Source organism: Hyla sarda, chromosome 4 (assembly GCF_029499605.1).
Source record: "Hyla sarda isolate aHylSar1 chromosome 4, aHylSar1.hap1, whole genome shotgun sequence".
NCBI lineage: Eukaryota > Metazoa > Chordata > Amphibia > Anura > Hylidae > Hyla > Hyla sarda.
Window position 1 is genome coordinate 415,397,420 of NC_079192.1, and position 19,743 is coordinate 415,417,162.

Below are 19,743 nucleotides of genomic sequence, written 5' to 3' on the forward strand. Positions count from 1 at the left end.
GATTATATTTACCCAGTTATAGTAGACATGTCTGACAGCACGGTGGGGCTAGACCTGTGCATTGAGGGAGCTTAGATTGTATTTACCAGTTATAGTAGACATATCTGACAGCAGGGTGAAGCTAGACCTGTGCATTGAGGGAGCTTAGATTATATTTACCCAGTTATAGTAGACATGTCTGACAGCAGGGTGGAGCTAGACCTGTGCATTGAGGGAGCTTAGATTGTATTTACCAGTTATAGATCACATGTCTGACAGCAGGGTGGAGCTAGACCTGTGCATTGAGGGAGCTTAGATTGTATTTACCAGTTATAGTAGACATATCTGACAGCAGGGTGGAGCTAGACCTGTGCATTGAGGGAGCTTAGATTATATTTACCAGTTATAGATCACATATCTGACAGCAGGGTGGAGCTAGACCTGTGCATTGAGGGGCAGCTCAAAGAAGTATGAGATCCTGCAGCCTGAAAGTCAAAAGAAATCAGTAAGATTAAAGGTTTCCAGTATTAGAAAAACGCTGCTTCTTTTATTTATTCATTTTTTTTCAAAAACAGCGCCACTCCTGTCCACAGGCTGTGTCTGGTATTGCAGCTCAGTTTCATGGAAGGGAATGTGACTGAGCTGCAGTATTGCACACCACATGTGGACAGGAGTGGCGCTGTTTTTGCAAAAAAATAAAAAATACTGGAAACTCCTTTAGTGTGTGCAGCTTTGGCTGTGATTGGAGCATTATAGAATAAGTAAGAATTTAACCCTTCTTTGCCCTGCAGTGAGGGGTCGGCCGGACGAATCTCTGCCGGATATTTCCAGGACTAATAGCTACACGGATGACATGGACGCCATGAGCGAGGAGAGCCCTCTGCCAGCGGTGACAGATCTATCACAGTAAGGCTCAGACAATTGGTTCTGGAGGGGGGGGGGGGACATACTGTACCAATATCTGGGCACTAAGCTGAAGCTGCGTATTATAGGGTACGGGTATATTCTTATACAAGTGTTCCCATCTTTTTTGTAAAACAGCCATTTCTTCTGGTTCAGGGACAGCTGGATAACAACTGGTGGGGTGAATACTTTTGCAACTTGTAGTCCAGTAAAAAGAATAAGTGAGGGGGGGGGGTGGCGGCTGCAGTTTCTCTTCCTAGGTGCTAAAAAGTCCATCTAGTGTAAAACATTAAAAAGAAGATGGGAGAGGTGGAGGGAGGAGGGGGCATTTGCAGTTTCTCTTTCCAGGGGCTAAAAAGTCCATCTAGTGTAAAACAGTAAAAAGAAGATAGGAGAGGTGGAGGGAGGAGGGGACAGCTGCAGTTTTTCTTCTCAGATGCTTAAAAGTCCATCTAGTGTAAAACATTAAAAAGAAGATAGGAGAGGTGGAGGGAGGAGGGGCAGCTGCAGTGTTTTCTTCCCATGTGCTAAAAAGTCCATCTAGTGTAAAACAGTAAAAAGAAGATAGGAGAGGTGGAGGGAGGAGGGGGCATTTGCAGTTTCTCTTTCCAGGGGCTAAAAAGTCCATCTAGTGTAAAACAGTAAAAAGAAGAAAGGAGGGAGGAGGGGGCAGCTGCAGTTTCTCTTTCCAGGGGCTAAAAGGTCCATCTAGAGTAAAACAGTAAAAAGAAGATAGGAGAGGTGGAGGGAGGAGGGAGCAGCTGCAGTGTTTTCTTCCCATGTGCTAAAAGGTCCATCTAGTGTAAAACAGAAAAAGAAGATAGGAGAGGTGGAGGGAGGAGGGAGCAGCTGCAGTTTTTCTTCTCAGGTGCCAAAAAGTCCATCAAGTATAAAACACTAAAAAGATGATACGAGGTGGAGGGGGGAGGGGGCAGCGCACTTTCTCTTGCTGTGTGCTGTGAGAGGGGAGGAGGAGCGGCAGAGGAGAGTAATGACACTAAGGGAAAAGAAAACAAAATAACTCAGGTCAGGCCCAATAATGTTCAGCTGTACTACATCCAGCTTCTTCTCCAAACACAGCGCCACTCATGTCCATGGTGGCTATTTCTGGTATTGCAGCTTAGTGAGAATAGCTGAGCTGCAATACCAGATACGGCCACATAGACACAGGGTGGTGCTGTTTCTGGAGAGAAAAAAAGCGTTTTAGCCTGCAGCTTCTGCCTATTGCCCTTTAACCCTTTATACGTGTGCACAGTCTGACGGTGTAATCGCTGTTCTTTGTCTCCCTGGCAGCAGTATGAGCAGGTGAGGGCGCGCGGGTAGATGATGTGTAAAAGTGGAGCTCCGACCAATATGTCCGTCGCAGATTTCTAATAGACTTTGTTTCGATTCCTCACCATTTTGCACGAGCTCTGCTTGCTGTCAGTGAATGGGAGTATTCTTGGTTTTACATCCAACATTGTCCTGCTTACACAGCTGACTCTTTGTACTATTGCATCCAGTCTAGACAATGCTCTGTGAGCTCAGCACATATGCAGCGCAAATTTGTTACATTGTAATAAACAGTATAGAGTGGACACTACAGCAAGCAGAGATGGTGAAGTGTGCAGGATTGAGGTGTAAGGTTTATGGAGATGTCTGGAAGCGGCTGTAGATTTCCCACTTTCACACATGGGCTCCTGCATGTGTGCGGTGAGCACGCTCGGGGTGGGTGTGCATGCAGTGTTTGTGTGAGGGGCGGTGATGTGTGGGTTTTATGTGGTCATAGGATGGCGCTATTATAGTTTCCAAAAAACTGGACCACCGCCACCCCTCCCCCATGGTCATATATTAATACAGGGAACAAAAGTCATTTCAATGGGACGGCCACTAGGGGGAGCTCACTGCAACTGATTCTATTCAAGTAAATTCCCTTCTGGTGGCATAAAATTCTATGGATGTATCTATACTGTGGTACTTACCTGTGTGTATCTATACTGTGGTACTTACCTGTGTGTATCTATACTGCAGTACTTACCTGTGTGTATCTATACTACGGTACTTACCTGTGTGTATCTATACTGCGGTACTTACCTGTGTATCTATACTGCGGTACTTACCTGTGTGTATCTATACTGCGGTACTTACCTGTGTGTATCTATACTGCGGTACTTACCTGTGTGTACCTATACTGCGGTACTTACCTGTGTGTATCTATACTGCGGTACTTACCTGTGTGTATCTATACTGCAGTACTTACCTGTGTGTATCTATACTGTGGTACTTACCTGTGTATCTATACTGCGGTACTTACCTGTGTGTATCTATACTGCGGTACTTACCTGTGTGTATCTATACTGCGGTACTTACCTGTGTGTATCTATACTGCGGTACTTACCTGTGTGTATCTATACTGCGGTACTTACCTGTGTGTATCTATACTGCGGTACTTACCTGTGTGTATCTATACTGCGGTACTTACCTGTGTGTATCTATACTGTGGTACTTACCTGTGTATCTATACTGCGGTACTTACCTGTGTGTATCTATACTGCGGTACTTACCTGTGTGTATCTATACTGCAGTACTTACCTGTGTGTATCTATACTGCGGTACTTACCTGTGTGTATCTATACTGCGGTACTTACCTGTGTGTATCTATACTGCGGTACTTACCTGTGTGTATCTATACTGCGGTACTTACCTGTGTGTATCTATACTGCGGTACTTACCTGTGGGTATCTTTACTGCGGTACTTACCTGTGTGTATCTATACTGCGGTACTTACCTGTGTGTATCTATACTGCGGTACTTACCTGTGTGTATCTATACTGCGGTACTTACCTGTGTGTATCTATACTGCGGTACTTACCTGTGTGTATCTATACTGCGGTACTTACCTGTGTGTATCTATACTGCGGTACTTACCTGTGTGTACCTATACTGCGGTACTTACCTGTGTGTATCTATACTGCGGTACTTACCTGTGTGTATCTATACTGCGGTACTTACCTGTGTGTATCTATACTGCGGTACTTACCTGTGTGTATCTATACTGCGGTACTTACCTGTGTGTATCTATACTGCGGTACTTACCTGTGTGTATCTATACTGCGGTACTTACCTGTGTGTATCTATACTGCGGTACTTACCTGTGTGTATCTATACTGCGGTACTTACCTGTGTGTATCTATACTGCGGTACTTACCTGTGTGTATCTATACTGCGGTACTTACCTGTGTGTATCTATACTGCGGTACTTACCTGTGTGTATCTATACTGCTGTACTTACCTGTGTGTATCTATACTACCGCCACCACCATCAGTACCGCTACTCCCTTTATTACTGCAGTACTTACACCTGTGTCTATTTTTTTGTCTCAGACTGACAGACGCCCACAGGACAGCAGTGAAGGTCACCCGCCGCATGCAGTATTTTGTTGCCCGCAGGAAATTCCAGGTACTAGAGACTGTACATGCAGTGCAGGAGTATTATCTAGTATTATAGAGTAACAGAGTATTATAGAGTGTTAGAGTAAGAGTATTATAGAGTAACAGAGTATTAAATTATAGAGTATTATAGAGTAACAGAGTATTATAGAGTAACAGAGTATTATAGAGTGTTAGAGTAAGAGTATTATAGAGTAACAGAGTATTAAATTATAGAGTATTATAGAGTAACAGAGTATTATAGAGTGTTAGAGTAAGAGTATTATAGAGTAAGGGTGCGTTCCCACAGGGCGTATACGCAGCGTATTTGACACTGCGCAAAATTTATGGCAGCAGCGGGAAATACGCTGCGTATCCCTTGCTCACTATACACACAGGGCTTTCCGGCGGCAGCCCTATGTGTGTAGTGAGTTTTGGAGGCGGAGCCGTGTGCCGACGTGACTGTGACGCGCGGCTCCGCCTCCAAAACTCACTGTACACATAGGGCTTCCGCCGGAAAGCCCTGTGTGTATAGTGAGCAAGGGATACACAGCGTATTTCCCGCTGCTGCCATACATTTTGCGCAGTGTCAAATACGCTGCGTATACGCCCTGTGGGAACGCACCCTAACAGAGTATTAAATTATAGAGTATTATAGAGTAACAGGGTATTATAGAGTATTAGAGTAAGAGTATTATAGAGTAACAGGGAATTATAGAGTAACAGGGTATTATAGAGTAACAGGGTATTATAGAGTAACAGGGTATTATAGAGTAACAGGGTATTATAGAGTAACAGGGTATTATAGAGTAACGGTATTATAGAGTAACAGGGTATTATAGAGTAACAGGGTATTATAGAGTAACAGGGTATTATAGAGTAACAGCGTATTATAGAGTAACAGGGTATTATAGAGTTACAAGGTATTATAGAGTAACAGGGTATTATAGAGTAACAGGGTATTATAGAGTAACAGGGTATTATAGAGTATTATATAGTAACAGAGTATTATAGAGCAACAGAGTATTAGAGAGTAACAGAGTATTAGAGAGTAACAGAGTATTAGAGAGTAACAGAGTATTAGAGAGTAACAGGGTATTATAGAGTAACAGGGTATTATAGAGTATTATAGAGTAACAGGGTATTATAGAGTATTATAGAGTAACAGGGTATTATAGAGTAACAGGGTATTATAGAGTATTATAGAGTAACAGGGTATTATAGAGTATTATAGAGTAACAGTGTATTATAGAGTAACAGAGTATTAGAGAGTAACAGAGTATTATAGAGTAACAGGGTATTCTAGAGTAACAGGGTATTATAGAGTAACAGGGTATTATAGAGTAACGGTATTATAGAGTAACAGGGTATTATAGAGTAACGGTATTCTAGAGTAACAGGGTATTCTAGAGTAACAGGGTATTCTAGAGTAACAGGGTATTCTAGAGTAACAGGGTATTCTAGAGTAACAGGGTATTATAGAGTAACAGCGTATTATAGAGTAACAGGGTATTATAGAGTAACAGGGTATTATAGAGTAACAGGGTATTATAGAGTAACAGGGTATTATAGAGTATTATAGAGTAACAGAGTATTATAGAGTAACAGAGTATTATAGAGTAACAGAGTATTATAGAGTAACAGAGTATTATAGAGTAACAGAGTATTAGAGAGTAACAGAGTATTAGAGAGTAACAGGGTATTATAGAGTAACGGTATTATAGAGTAACGGTATTATAGAGTAACGGTATTATAGAGTAACGGTATTATAGAGTAACAGATTATTATAGAGTAGCAGGGTATTATAGAGTAACAGTGTATTATAGAGTAACAGGGTATTATAGAGTAACAGGGTATTATAGAGTAACAGGGTATTATAGAGTATTATAGAGTAACAGGGTATTATAGAGTAACAGGGTATTATAGAGTATTATAGAGTAACAGGGTATTATAGAGTAACAGGGTATTATACAGTAACAGGGTATTATAGAGTATTATAGAGTAACAGGGTATTATAGAGTAACAGATTATTATAGAGTAGCAGGGTATTATAGAGTATTATAGAGTAACAGGGTATTATAGAGTATTATAGAATAACAGGGTATTATAGAGTATTATAGAGTAACAGGGTATTATAGAGTAACAGGGTATTATAGAGTATTATAGAGTAACAGGGTATTATAGAGTATTATAGAGTAACAGGGTATTATAGAGTATTATAGAGTAACAGGGTATTATAGAGTAACAGGGTATTATAGAGTAACAGGGTATTATAGAGTATTAGAGAGTAACAGGGTATTATAGAGTAACAGGGTATTATAGAGTATTATAGAGTAGCAGGGTATTATAGAGTATTATAGAGTAACAGGGTATTATAGAGTATTATAGAGTAACAGGGTATTATAGAGTATTATAGAGTAACAGGGTATTATAGAGTATTATAGAGTAACAGGGTATTATAGAGTATTATAGAGTAACAGGGTATTATAGAGTATTATAGAGTAACAGGGTATTATAGAGTAACAGGGTATTATAGAGTATTATAGAGTAACAGGGTATTATAGAGCAGTCTACAGATTCTCTGCTTTCCAAAGGATAGGGGATAAGATGTCTGATCGGGGGGGCCCTGCCGCTGGGACCCCCGCGATCACCCTGCTGCACTCGGCGTGGGGAGGGTCGTGATGTCAGTGCCGGAGGTTCGCAATGTCATGACCACGCCTGCTCGTGACATCACAGCCACGCCTCCTCAATGCAAGTCCATGGGAGGGGGCGTGATGTCCGTCATGACCCCTCCCATAGACTTGCATTGAGGGTGTGTGGCAGTGATGTAACGAGTGAGCGTGGTCGTGATGTCTTGAGCCTCCTCCCCGCATCGGCAGTCATCCAGCAGGGAGCGAAGTTCACTCTGTGCACCGGATGTCTGGGGTGCCGCAGTCGAGATTGCGGGGGTCCCCAGCAGCAGGACCCCTGCAATCAGACATCTTATCCCCTATCCTTTGGATAAGGGATGAGATGTCTGGGGCGGAGTACCCCTTTAATAATGCACTATGAATTCGAAAACTCCTCAAAACTGCACATAATGTGAACTGATCCCAACCCACTTAGAGTCTTATCAGTTCACCTGGGTGACCTCCAGTACCAGCAGCCTAATTAGATGACCAGGTGCAGTGATCAGACTCCACCCCCTCTTTCTGCAAAGCCAGAGGATTCATGGACAATTTAGGCAGCATTAGGAAATCCTTTCAGTGGTGGAATAGGAATCAGTATGACTAAAAACTCAATGCCTGCCACATCAGAAAAAGCAGGTAAGCACAAGACATACACAAGAACCTCTACGTCCTCCTCTAATCATAGTCTATGCTGCACTATATAAGCAAAATAAAAACAATCCCCAGAGTGCTCCTTTAAGTGAATCTCGGTCTAAGCTAAACTGTGACTACAGCCTTGGCTGTGATTGGAGGAGACACCCTGATGTAATTCCGCTCACCTCCACTAGTTGTCATAGATAGTATAGCAGTGTGATGTGATCCCTGTCGTCCGTCCCTCCGCAGTCCCTGATATATTTCTCTTCGGTTCTTTTCTCCCCCCGCTCCCAGCAAGCTCGGAAACCATACGACGTCCGGGACGTGATCGAGCAGTATTCCCAGGGACACCTGAACATGATGGTGCGGATCAAAGAGCTGCAGAGGAGGTGACGCCATCAATCCTCAGGGGGCAATAAGTGTTAGATCAGCGTCTTCAGATCTGAGGGGTCCGGGGGGCTGATCTCCTGTCTCCAGAGATGAGGAGTCCAGGGGCTGATCTCCTGTCTGCAGTGCTGAGGGGTCCGGGGGGGCTGATCTCCTGTCTCCAGTGCTGAGGGGTCCGGGGGGCTGATCTCCTGTCTGCAGTGCTGAGGGGTCCGGGGGGGCTGATCTCCTGTCTGCAGTGCTGAGGGGTCCGGGGGGGCTGATCTCCTGTCTGCAGTGCTGAGGGGTCCGGGGGGCTGATCTCCTGTCTACAGAGATGAGGGGTGCGGGGAATGATCTCCTGTCTCCAGTGCTGAGGGGTCCGGGGGGCTGATCTCCTATCTACAGAGCTGAGGGGTCCGGGGGGCTGATCTCCTATCTACAGAGATGAGGGGTCCGGGGGCTGATCTCCTGTCTCCAGTGCTGAGGGGTCCGGGGGGCTGATCTCCTGTCTCCAGATCTGAGGGGTCGGGGGGGGCTGATCTCCTATCTACAGAGATGAGGGGTGCGGGGAATGATCTCCTGTCTCCAGAGATGAGGGGTCCAGGGGCTGATCTCCTGTCTGCAGTGCTAAGGGGTCCGGGGGGCTGATCTCCTGTCTGCAGTGCTGAGGGGTCCGGGGGGCTGATCTCCTGTCTCCAGATCTGAGGGGTCCGGGGGGCTGATCTCCTGTCTCCAGATCTGAGGGGTCCGGGGGGCTGATCTCCTGTCTCCAGATCTTAGGGGTCCGGGGGGCTGATCTCCTGTCTCCAGAGCTGAGGGGTCCGGGGGGCTGATCTCCTGTCTCCAGTGCTGAGGGGTCCGGGGGGCTGATCTCCTGTCTCCAGAGCTGAGGGGTCCGGGGGGCTGATCTCCTGTCTCCAGAGCTGAGGGGTCCGGGGGGCTGATCTCCTGTCTCCAGTGCTGAGGGGTCCGGGGGGCTTATCTCCTGTCTCCAGATCTGAGGGGTCCGGGGGCTGATCTCCTGTCTCCAGAGATGAGGGGTCCGGGGGGCTGATCTCCTGTCTCCAGAGCTGAGGGGTCCGGGGGCTGATCTCCTGTCTCCAGAGCTGAGGGGTCCGGGGGCTGATCTCCTGTCTCCAGAGCTGAGGGGTCCGGGGGGCTGATCTCCTGTCTCCAGATCTGAGGGGTCCGGGGGCTGATCTCCTGTCTGCAGTGCTGAGGGGTCCGGGGGGCTGATCTCCTGTCTACAGAGATGAGGGGTGCGGGGAATGATCTCCTGTCTCCAGTGCTGAGGGGTCCGGGGGGCTGATCTCCTATCTACAGAGCTGAGGGGTCCGGGGGGCTGATCTCCTATCTACAGAGATGAGGGGTCCGGGGGCTGATCTCCTGTCTCCAGTGCTGAGGGGTCCGGGGGGCTGATCTCCTGTCTCCAGATCTGAGGGGTCGGGGGGGGCTGATCTCCTATCTACAGAGATGAGGGGTGCGGGGAATGATCTCCTGTCTCCAGAGATGAGGGGTCCAGGGGCTGATCTCCTGTCTGCAGTGCTAAGGGGTCCGGGGGGCTGATCTCCTGTCTGCAGTGCTGAGGGGTCCGGGGGGCTGATCTCCTGTCTCCAGATCTGAGGGGTCCGGGGGGCTGATCTCCTGTCTCCAGATCTGAGGGGTCCGGGGGGCTGATCTCCTGTCTCCAGATCTTAGGGGTCCGGGGGGCTGATCTCCTGTCTCCAGAGCTGAGGGGTCCGGGGGGCTGATCTCCTGTCTCCAGTGCTGAGGGGTCCGGGGGGCTGATCTCCTGTCTCCAGAGCTGAGGGGTCCGGGGGGCTGATCTCCTGTCTCCAGAGCTGAGGGGTCCGGGGGGCTGATCTCCTGTCTCCAGTGCTGAGGGGTCCGGGGGGCTTATCTCCTGTCTCCAGATCTGAGGGGTCCGGGGGCTGATCTCCTGTCTCCAGAGATGAGGGGTCCGGGGGGCTGATCTCCTGTCTCCAGAGCTGAGGGGTCCGGGGGCTGATCTCCTGTCTCCAGAGCTGAGGGGTCCGGGGGCTGATCTCCTGTCTCCAGATCTGAGGGGTCCGGGGGCTGATCTCCTGTCTCCAGAGCTGAGGGGTCCGGGGGCTGATCTCCTGTCTCCAGATCTGAGGGGTCCGGGGGCTGATCTCCTGTCTCCAGTGCTGAGGGGTCCGGGGGCTGATCTCCTGTCTCCAGATCTGAGGGGTCCGGGGGGCTGATCTCTTGGCTCCAGATCTGCACTGACTTGTCTTTCTGTCTTTCTCTTTCCAGACTGGACCATTCTCTGGGTAAACCCGGCCTCTTCCTCCCAGGTATCAGTGCAGACCTTGTGCGTTGTGTATCGGTATATTCCCCCATAGACCTTGTGTGTTGTGTATCGGTATATTCCCCCATAGACCTTGTGTGTTGTGTATCGGTATATTCCGCCATAGACCTTGTGTGTTGTGTATCGGTATATTCCCCCATAGACCTTGTGTGTTGTGTATCGGTATATTCCCCATAGACCTTGTGTGTTGTGTATCGGTATATTCCCCCATAGACCTTGTGTGTTGTGTATCGGTATATTCCCCCATAGACCTTGTGTGTTGTGTATCGGTATATTCCCCCATAGACCTTGTGTGTTGTGTATCGGTATATTCCCCCATAGACCTTGTGCGTTGTGTATCGGTATATTCCCCCATAGACCTTGTGTGTTGTGTATCGGTATATTCCCCCATAGACCTTGTGTGTTGTGTATCGGTATATTCCTCCATAGACCTTGTGTGTTGTGTATCGGTATATTCCCCCATAGACCTTGTGTGTTGTGTATCGGTGTATTCCCCCATAGACCTTGTGTGTTGTGTATCGGTATATTCCTCCATAGACCTTGTGCGTTGTGTATCGGTATATTCCTCCATAGACCTTGTGTGTTGTGTATCGGTATATCCCCCCATAGACCTTGTGCGTTGTGTATCGGTATATTACCCCATAGACCTTGTGCGTTGTGTATCGGTATATTCCCCATAGACCTTGTGTGTTGTGTATCGGTATATCCCCCCATAGACCTTGTGTGTTGTGTATCTGTATATTCCCCCATAGACCTTGTGTGTTGTGTATCGGTATATTCCTCCATAGACCTTGTGCGTTGTGTATCGGTGTATTCCCCCATAGACCTTGTGTGTTGTGTATCGGTATATTCCCCCATAGACCTTGTGTGTTGTGTATCGGTATATTCCTCCATAGACCTTGTGCGTTGTGTATCGGTATATTCCCCATAGACCTTGTGTGTTGTGTATCGGTATATTCCCCCATAGACCTTGTGTGTTGTGTATCGGTATATTCCTCCATAGACCTTGTGTGTTGTGTATCGGTATATTCCCCCATAGACCTTGTGTGTTGTGTATCGGTGTATTCCCCCATAGACCTTGTGTGTTGTGTATCGGTATATTCCCCCATAGACCTTGTGTGTTGTGTATCGGTATATTCCTCCATAGACCTTGTGCGTTGTGTATCGGTATATTCCTCCATAGACCTTGTGCGTTGTGTATCGGTATATTCCCCCATAGACCTTGTGTGTTGTGTATCGGTATATTCCTCCATAGACCTTGTGTGTTGTGTATCGGTATATTCCCCCATAGACCTTGTGTGTTGTGTATCGGTATATCCCCCCATAGACCTTGTGCGTTGTGTATCGGTATATTACCCCATAGACCTTGTGTGTTGTGTATCGGTATATTCCCCATAGACCTTGTGTGTTGTGTATCGGTATATCCCCCCATAGACCTTGTGTGTTGTGTATCTGTATATTCCCCCATAGACCTTGTGTGTTGTGTATCGGTATATTATCCCATAGACCTTGTGTGTTGTGTATCTGTATATTCCGCCATAGACCTTGTGTGTTGTGTATCTGTATATTCCCCATAGACCTTGTGTGTTGTGTATCTGTATATTCCCCCATAGACCTTGTGTGTTGTGTATCGGTATATTCCCCATAGACCTTGTGTGTTGTGTAACGGTATATTCCTCTATAGACCTTGTGTGTTGTGTATCGGTATATTCCCCCATAGACCTTGTGTGTTGTGTATCGGTATATCCCCCCATAGACCTTGTGTGTTGTGTATCTGTATATTCCCCCATAGACCTTGTGTGTTGTGTATCGGTATATTCCTCCATAGACCTTGTGTGTTGTGTATCGGTATATTCCCCCATAGACCTTGTGCGTTATGTATCGGTATATTCCCCATAGTCCTTGTGTGTTGTGTATCGGTATATTCCCCCATAGACCTTGTGTGTTGTGTATCGGTATATTCCCCCATAGACCTTGTGTGTTGTGTATCGGTATATTCCCCCCATAGACCTTTTGTGTTGTGTATCTGTATATTCCCCCCATAGACCTTGTGTGTTGTGTATCGGTATATTCCCCATAGACCTTGTGTGTTGTGTATCGGTATATTCCCCATAGACCTTGTGTGTTGTGTATCGGTATATTCCCCCATAGACCTTGTGCGTTGTGTATCGGTATATTCCTCCATAGACCTTGTGTGTTGTGTATCGGTATATTCCCCATAGACCTTGTGTGTTGTGTATCGGTATATTCCGCCATAGACCTTGTGTGTTGTGTATCTGTATATTCCTCCATAGACTTTGTGTGTTGTGTATCTGTATATTCCCCCATAGACCTTGTGCGTTATGTATCGGTATATTCCCCATAGTCCTTGTGTGTTGTGTATCGGTATATTCCCCATAGTCCTTGTGTGTTGTGTATCGGTATATTCCCCCATAGACCTTGTGTGTTGTGTATCGGTATATTCCCCCATAGACCTTGTGTGTTGTGTATCTGTATATTCCCCCATAGACCTTGTGTGTTGTGTATCGGTATATTCCCCATAGACCTTGTGTGTTGTGTATCGGTATATTCCCCAATAGACCTTGTGTGTTGTGTATCTGTATATTTCCCCATAGACCTTGTGTGTTGTGTATCTGTATATTCCCCCATAGACCTTGTGTGTTGTGTATCGGTATATTCCCCCATAGACCTTGTGTGTTGTGTATTGGTATATTCCCCCCATAGACCTTGTGTGTTGTGTATCGGTATATTCCCCCATAGACCTTGTGCGTTGTGTATCGGTATATTCCCCCATAGACCTTGTGCGTTGTGTATCGGTATATTCCCCCATAGACCTTGTGTGTTGTGTATCGGTATATTCCCCCATAGACCTTGTGTGTTGTGTATCGGTATATTCCGCCATAGACCTTGTGTGTTGTGTATCGGTATATTCCCCCATAGACCTTGTGTGTTGTGTATCGGTATATTCCCCATAGACCTTGTGTGTTGTGTATCGGTATATTCCCCCATAGACCTTGTGTGTTGTGTATCGGTATATTCCCCCATAGACCTTGTGTGTTGTGTATCGGTATATTCCCCCATAGACCTTGTGTGTTGTGTATCGGTATATTCCCCCATAGACCTTGTGCGTTGTGTATCGGTATATTCCCCCATAGACCTTGTGTGTTGTGTATCGGTATATTCCCCCATAGACCTTGTGTGTTGTGTATCGGTATATTCCTCCATAGACCTTGTGTGTTGTGTATCGGTATATTCCCCCATAGACCTTGTGTGTTGTGTATCGGTGTATTCCCCCATAGACCTTGTGTGTTGTGTATCGGTGTATTCCTCCATAGACCTTGTGCGTTGTGTATCGGTATATTCCTCCATAGACCTTGTGTGTTGTGTATCGGTATATCCCCCCATAGACCTTGTGCGTTGTGTATCGGTATATTACCCCATAGACCTTGTGCGTTGTGTATCGGTATATTCCCCATAGACCTTGTGTGTTGTGTATCGGTATATCCCCCCATAGACCTTGTGTGTTGTGTATCTGTATATTCCCCCATAGACCTTGTGTGTTGTGTATCGGTATATTCCTCCATAGACCTTGTGCGTTGTGTATCGGTGTATTCCCCCATAGACCTTGTGTGTTGTGTATCGGTATATTCCCCCATAGACCTTGTGTGTTGTGTATCGGTATATTCCTCCATAGACCTTGTGCGTTGTGTATCGGTATATTCCCCATAGACCTTGTGTGTTGTGTATCGGTATATTCCCCCATAGACCTTGTGTGTTGTGTATCGGTATATTCCTCCATAGACCTTGTGTGTTGTGTATCGGTATATTCCCCCATAGACCTTGTGTGTTGTGTATCGGTGTATTCCCCCATAGACCTTGTGTGTTGTGTATCGGTATATTCCCCCATAGACCTTGTGTGTTGTGTATCGGTATATTCCTCCATAGACCTTGTGCGTTGTGTATCGGTATATTCCTCCATAGACCTTGTGCGTTGTGTATCGGTATATTCCCCCATAGACCTTGTGTGTTGTGTATCGGTATATTCCTCCATAGACCTTGTGTGTTGTGTATCGGTATATTCCCCCATAGACCTTGTGTGTTGTGTATCGGTATATCCCCCCATAGACCTTGTGCGTTGTGTATCGGTATATTACCCCATAGACCTTGTGTGTTGTGTATCGGTATATTCCCCATAGACCTTGTGTGTTGTGTATCGGTATATCCCCCCATAGACCTTGTGTGTTGTGTATCTGTATATTCCCCCATAGACCTTGTGTGTTGTGTATCGGTATATTATCCCATAGACCTTGTGTGTTGTGTATCTGTATATTCCGCCATAGACCTTGTGTGTTGTGTATCTGTATATTCCCCATAGACCTTGTGTGTTGTGTATCTGTATATTCCCCCATAGACCTTGTGTGTTGTGTATCGGTATATTCCCCATAGACCTTGTGTGTTGTGTAACGGTATATTCCTCTATAGACCTTGTGTGTTGTGTATCGGTATATTCCCCCATAGACCTTGTGTGTTGTGTATCGGTATATCCCCCCATAGACCTTGTGTGTTGTGTATCTGTATATTCCCCCATAGACCTTGTGTGTTGTGTATCGGTATATTCCTCCATAGACCTTGTGTGTTGTGTATCGGTATATTCCCCCATAGACCTTGTGCGTTATGTATCGGTATATTCCCCATAGTCCTTGTGTGTTGTGTATCGGTATATTCCCCCATAGACCTTGTGTGTTGTGTATCGGTATATTCCCCCATAGACCTTGTGTGTTGTGTATCGGTATATTCCCCCCATAGACCTTTTGTGTTGTGTATCTGTATATTCCCCCCATAGACCTTGTGTGTTGTGTATCGGTATATTCCCCATAGACCTTGTGTGTTGTGTATCGGTATATTCCCCATAGACCTTGTGTGTTGTGTATCGGTATATTCCCCCATAGACCTTGTGCGTTGTGTATCGGTATATTCCTCCATAGACCTTGTGTGTTGTGTATCGGTATATTCCCCATAGACCTTGTGTGTTGTGTATCGGTATATTCCGCCATAGACCTTGTGTGTTGTGTATCTGTATATTCCTCCATAGACTTTGTGTGTTGTGTATCTGTATATTCCCCCATAGACCTTGTGCGTTATGTATCGGTATATTCCCCATAGTCCTTGTGTGTTGTGTATCGGTATATTCCCCATAGTCCTTGTGTGTTGTGTATCGGTATATTCCCCCATAGACCTTGTGTGTTGTGTATCGGTATATTCCCCCATAGACCTTGTGTGTTGTGTATCTGTATATTCCCCCATAGACCTTGTGTGTTGTGTATCGGTATATTCCCCATAGACCTTGTGTGTTGTGTATCGGTATATTCCCCAATAGACCTTGTGTGTTGTGTATCTGTATATTTCCCCATAGACCTTGTGTGTTGTGTATCTGTATATTCCCCCATAGACCTTGTGTGTTGTGTATCGGTATATTCCCCCATAGACCTTGTGTGTTGTGTATTGGTATATTCCCCCCATAGACCTTGTGTGTTGTGTATCGGTATATTCCCCCATAGACCTTGTGCGTTGTGTATCGGTATATTCCCCCATAGACCTTGTGCGTTGTGTATCGGTATATTCCCCCATAGACCTTGTGTGTTGTGTATCGGTATATTCCCCCATAGACCTTGTGTGTTGTGTATCGGTATATTCCCCCATAGACCTTGTGTGTTGTGTATCGGTATATTCCCCCATAGACCTTGTGCGTTGTGTATCGGTATATTCCCCCATAGACCTTGTGCGTTGTGTATCGGTATATTCCCCCATAGACCTTGTGCGTTGTGTATCGGTATATTCCCCCATAGACCTTGTGCGTTGTGTATCGGTATATTCCCCCATAGACCTTGTGCGTTGTGTATCGGTATATTCCCCCATAGACCTTGTGTGTTGTGTATCGGTATATTCCCCCATAGACCTTGTGTGTTGTGTATCTGTATATCCCCCCATAGACCTTGTGCGTTGTGTATCTGTATATTCCCCATAGACCTTGTGTGTTGTGTATCTGTATATTCCCCATAGACCTTGTGTGTTGTGTATCGGTATATTCCCCATAGACCTTGTGCGTTGTGTATCGGTATATTCCCCCATAGACCTTGTGTGTTGTATATCTGTATATTCCCCCATAGACCTTGTGTGTTGTGTATCTGTATATTCCCCATAGACCTTGTGTGTTGTGTATCTGTATATTCCCCATAGACCTTGTGCGTTGTGTATCGGTATATTCCCCCATAGACCTTGTGTGTTGTGTATCTGTATATTCCGCCATAGACCTTGTGTGTTGTGTATCGGTATATTCCCCCATAGACCTTGTGTGTTGTGTATCTGTATATTCCCCATAGACCTTGTGCGTTGTGTATCGGTATATTCCCCATAGTCCTTGTGTGTTGTGTATCGGTATATTACCCCATAGACCTTGTGTGTTGTGTATCGGTATATTCCCCATAGACCTTGTGTGTTGTGTATCGGTATATTCTCCCATAGGCCTTGTGTGTTGTGTATTGGTATATTCCCCCATAGACCTTGTGTGTTGTGTATCGGTATATTCTCCTATAGACCTTGTGTGTTGTGTATCGGTATATTCCCCCATAGACCTTGTGCGTTGTGTATCGGTATATTCCCCCATAGACCTTGTGTGTTGTGTATCGGTATATTACCCCATAGACCTTGTGTGTTGTGTATCGGTATATTCCCCATAGACCTTGTGCGTTGTGTATCGGTATATTCCCCCATAGACCTTGTGTGTTGTGTATCGGTATATTCCCCATAGACCTTGTGTGTTGTGTATCGGTATATTCCCCATAGACCTTGTGTGTTGTGTATCGGTATATTCCCCCATAGACCTTGTGTGTTGTGTATCGGTATATTCCCCCATAGACCGTGTGTGTTGTGTATCGGTATATTCCTCCATAGACCTTGTGTGTTGTGTATCGGTATATTCCCCCATAGACCGTGTGTGTTGTGTATCGGTATATTCCTCCATAGACCAGTATATATTCCTCCTCAGCAGGTCCTTTGCGTATGGTGCATCTCATAATACAACACCGTCATACAGTGTGCATATAATACTGCCCTATAGTGTGTATATAATACTGCCATACTAAGTGCATATAATACTGCCCTATAGTGTGCATATAATCCTGCCCTACAGCATGTATATAATAGTGCCATATAGTGTGCACATAATACTGCCATACTACGTGCATATAATACTGCCCTACAGCATGTATATAATAGTGCCATATACTGCCATACTTTGTGCATATAATACAGCCCTACAGTGTGCAGATAATACTGCTTTATAGTGTGGCCATGATACTGCCATACTTTGTGCATATAATACTTCCATGCACGGTGCATACAATTCTGCCATACAATATCCACATAATATTGCCATACAATGTGTTTATAATACAGTCATATAGTGTACAGATAATACTGCCCTACAGTGTGCATATAATACTACTATGGCCATACAGTGTACAGATAATCCTGCCATACAGTGTACAGATAATACTGCCCTACAGTGTGCATATAATACTACTATGGCCATACAGTGTACAGATAATCCTGCCATACAGTGTACAGATAATACTGCCCTACAGTGTGCATATAATACTACTATGGCCATACAGTGTACAGATAATCCTGCCATACAGTGTGTATATAATACTAATACGGCCATACAGTGTACAGATAATCCTGCCATACAGTGTACAGATAATACTGCCCTACAGTGTGTATATAATACTGCCATACAGTGTGTATATAATCCTGCCATACAGTGTGTATATAATACTAATACGGCCATACAGTGTACAGATAATACTGCCCTACAGTGTGTATATAATACGGCCATACAGTGTGTATATAATCCTGCCATACAGTGTGTATATAATACTAATACGGCCATACAGTGTACAGATAATACTGCCCTACAGTGTGCATACAATAGTGCCCCCGCAGTATACAGATAATAGTTCCATATAGTGCTCACATAAAATCTCTGTACAGTGCCCGTCCTATAACCCTTCGCCATCCCAATAACTCCCATCATCCTCCTCTCCGCAGAGAAGGGCGTGGATAAAGGCTACTACACGGTGGGATCGCGGCTCATGCGGCTGGAGGAGAAGGTATATTGCGGTGGTTTTTCCTTTTTGGGGTGTTACAGATTTGTCTGATCGTTCTTAAAGTCTATTTATCCCTGAGATGTCTGCCTGATATATGGTGTGATTCCCCTTTAAGCAGAAGCCCCCCTAATATCAGATGTATCTTTGTTGTGTGATCCCCCCGGACCCCCCTCCCTGGCACAGTAAGATTTTCCCAGGACTGAATAATAGAGCTGAGGGTGCAGCCTGGCACACGAGGGGGCAGCGCCGGGGTCACCCTAAGCTGGAACAAGGTTGGCACACTTGGCAGGTTTGGCGTGGCTGGCAGCGTCCTGGGCTGAGTGCGGGTATTGTCCTGGAAACTGCCAGACGCACAGCGCGGCCCCCAATACCCCCGCATAATGAGCCCTGTCCCCAAATCACCCCCCAGAGCGCAACGCCAGGGGGCAAACACAGACTTAGATACAGCAGGACAGTATCACACAGGCAGGCTTAGATACACCAGGACAGTATCACATATAGCGGGCTTAGATACACCAGGACAGTATCACACAGGCAGGCTTAGATACACCAGGACAGTATCACACAGGCAGGCTTAGCTACACCAGGACAGTATCACACAGGCAGGCTTAGATACACCAGGACAGTATCACATATAGCGGGCTTAGATACACCAGGACAGTATCACACAGGCAGGCTTAGCTACACCAGGACCGTATCATACAGGCAGGCTTAGATACACCAGGACAGTATCATACAGGCAGGCTTAGATACACAAAGACAGTATCACATATAACAGGCTTAGATACACCAGGACAGTATCACACAGGCAGGCTTAGATACACCAGGACAGTATCACACAGGCAGGCTTAGCTACACCAGGACAGTATCACACAGGCAGGCTTAGCTACACCAGGACAGTATCATATAGGCAGGCTTAGCTACACCAGGACAGTATCACACAAGCAGGCTTAGATACACCAGGAAAGTATCACACAGGCAGGCTTAGATACACAAAGACAGTATCATATAGGCAGGCTTAGCTACACCAGGACAGTATCATACAGGCAGGCTTAGATACACCAGGACAGTATCACACAGGCAGGCTTAGATACACCAGGACAGTATCACATATAGCGGGCTTAGATACACCAGGACAGTATCACATATAGCGGGCTTAGATACACCAGGACAGTATCACACAGGCAGGCTTAGCTACACCAGGACAGTATCATACAGGCAGGCTTAGATACACCAGGACAGTATCACACAGGCAGGCTTAGATACACAAAGACAGTATCAT

The 19,743-nt window shown here is 45.8% G+C and overlaps 1 protein-coding gene across 4 annotated transcripts in view; it reads left to right on the forward strand.

The window, feature by feature from the left end:
* The window catches only part of LOC130267712 (potassium voltage-gated channel subfamily KQT member 1-like), a 139,343-nt gene that overhangs the window by 108,003 nt on the left and 11,597 nt on the right, over positions 1 to 19,743 (forward strand). For all 4 annotated transcript variants that reach the window (XM_056517832.1, XM_056517831.1, XM_056517834.1 and 1 more), the window contains 5 exons: positions 771 to 885; positions 4,246 to 4,321; positions 7,887 to 7,981; positions 10,239 to 10,279; positions 18,403 to 18,464. In XM_056517832.1, the coding sequence (XP_056373807.1) occupies positions 771 to 885; positions 4,246 to 4,321; positions 7,887 to 7,981; positions 10,239 to 10,279; positions 18,403 to 18,464 (389 nt within the window). The remainder of the gene's footprint in view (positions 1 to 770; positions 886 to 4,245; positions 4,322 to 7,886; positions 7,982 to 10,238; positions 10,280 to 18,402; positions 18,465 to 19,743) is intronic.